This window comes from Medicago truncatula, chromosome 1 (genome assembly GCF_003473485.1).
Source record: "Medicago truncatula cultivar Jemalong A17 chromosome 1, MtrunA17r5.0-ANR, whole genome shotgun sequence".
Taxonomy (NCBI): Eukaryota; Viridiplantae; Streptophyta; class Magnoliopsida; order Fabales; family Fabaceae; genus Medicago; species Medicago truncatula.
In genome coordinates this window covers 17,341,320-17,343,327 of record NC_053042.1, presented here as the reverse complement: position 1 = coordinate 17,343,327, position 2,008 = coordinate 17,341,320, and the positions used below count along the sequence as shown (strand labels likewise).

The 2,008-nt window shown below is 33.1% G+C and overlaps 1 protein-coding gene across 1 annotated transcript; it reads left to right on the top strand.

Moving 5' to 3' along the window:
- Window positions 1–216: 216 nt before the first annotated feature.
- LOC11421207 (putative F-box/LRR-repeat protein 23) lies at window positions 217–1,332 on the top strand. The gene is made up of 2 exons (XM_003590106.1): window positions 217–575; window positions 834–1,332. Exons 1-2 carry the CDS (start codon window positions 217–219, stop codon window positions 1,330–1,332), a joined length of 858 nt encoding a protein of 285 aa, XP_003590154.1.
- Window positions 1,333–2,008: the final 676 nt, after the last annotated feature.

Genomic DNA, 2,008 nt, shown 5'->3' with positions numbered 1-2,008 from the left:
GACTTATCCCTGGCATTTCACATTCCAAAACCTTTAGATGTCTCTGATTAGTGTTTATAAAGGCGTTATACAAGATGTAGTTAATGGTATAAGAATTATCTTTTCCAAAGTTTATTGGAAACTACATTTTGCTTTCAAAACTTTTCAATAGATTTCTTTATATAAAAGGTTATACCATCAACGAGTGATCAAATAATACCATCTCGTTCCACTTGCATGACGGCATCTTCTTCAATTCCATCAACGGGAGTAGAAAGGGAAAGCACAGCAGCAGAGCCAAATTGGCTTGAACTACCAAAAGATTTGGCAATAAACATTCTCCAGAGGCTTGATACTATTGAAATTGTCACAAGTGTATGTCAAGTGTGCCCTTTATGGTGGAATATTTGCAAGGATCCTCTCATGTGGCGCACTATTTCTATGATCAAGTCTTCACACTATCACTATCCGGAATGGTTACATATGGATTTGGAGATGATTTGCCGCTATGCAGTTGAGCGAAGTTGTGGTCAACTTCAAGAGATTGATATTGAGTTTTTTTTAACCGATGATCTCTTTAAATACATAGCTGATTGGTGATTAACCTTAGACTCTTTCAAGTATTAATGTCTTTTTGCTTAATCATGTATTTGATTCTATTTTATTTTTCTTTATAAACTTATTTCTATTGTTGAACATATTTTTAATTGTGTTTGTTGTTGAAATTACGCTGCGAACCTTTTTACTATGATACATGATTGTATGCCGTTGATGACACCAAAGTTGCAGTTATAATAATCTAAAATCATGACTACTATTTTTGTTATAATAATGTTTTAATTTACATTTCTCAGTGCAAGTCACCTGCGTTGCATCCGGCTTGTAGCTTGTGATGCTGCTGATAACCTTTCAGAAAAAGGATTTATTGGAGGCATGAAGAAACTTTCGATGATAGAGGAGCTTGAAGTTTTATATCCCATCAAACTGTCCCAGAATTCTATTGAAGCTGTAGGTGGTTGTTGTCCTCTTCTGAAATCACTGGAATGTCATCTCACTTTCGATAAGGAAGAAATATCTGATGACGAGTTTTTGGCTGTCGCTAAAACAATGCCTCGACTACGTCATCTTAAAATTTCTCGAAATAAGCTCTCATCTGATGGGATTCTAATTGCCATTCTAAATGGATGTCCTCTTCTTGAATCGCTTGACCTAGGATTATGTTTTAGTTTGGATTTGAGTGAAAGTTTGAGGAAAAGGTGTTATGATCAAATCAAAGATTGTAAACTTCCAATAGATTTTCATAAATTTTTACAAATGTTCGAATGGAACCTATCTGGTTATGAAGAGGACTAAAGAGATCATCTCTTTAGGATATCTATTTGAAAATTCGAACGAACTATTGTTGTGATATTTACTTATTCCTGTCGTAGAGGTTTGTTTAAGTGACGGTATTGAAATTTGTGGCCAGTTATCGATGGTTCATCTCGTAGTATGAGTATCCTACTCCGTAGAATTTAGGATGAAGTTATACTTGAAAATACCCAAATGTTTTGAAGGAATTTTGTTAAATTCATATCTTTTTTGCTTGATGATGTAACTTGTGGTCAATTTTCATCTTGTTAAAACTCGGATGGTAATTCTTGAAAATACACAAATGTTTTGAATAAATTTTATGAACAATTTACTTACAACTGAATTTTGCAGGAAACATGAGAGTTAACCGACTAGGCTGGACCTTATGAACAATGTATTTTAATATAAATTTAATCAAAACTATTCAGTTTGAGTTCGGCTAGCATAGCACCATTAAAACTCTTAGATTATGTAATTTTATTCCAACCGAAAGATTAGTTTATGCAGTTGCACATGAACATATTAGAGTTATGTCCTATAAAATCAGAATCAATAGGCTTTGTTCACTTAGAGTTATGTCCTATAAGATTAGTTTATGCAAAATTCTTGTAGTGTTATGAATGAAGTAAAATAATATCACAAGATGGGGGATTTGAATTGTGATCTAATAAAAATT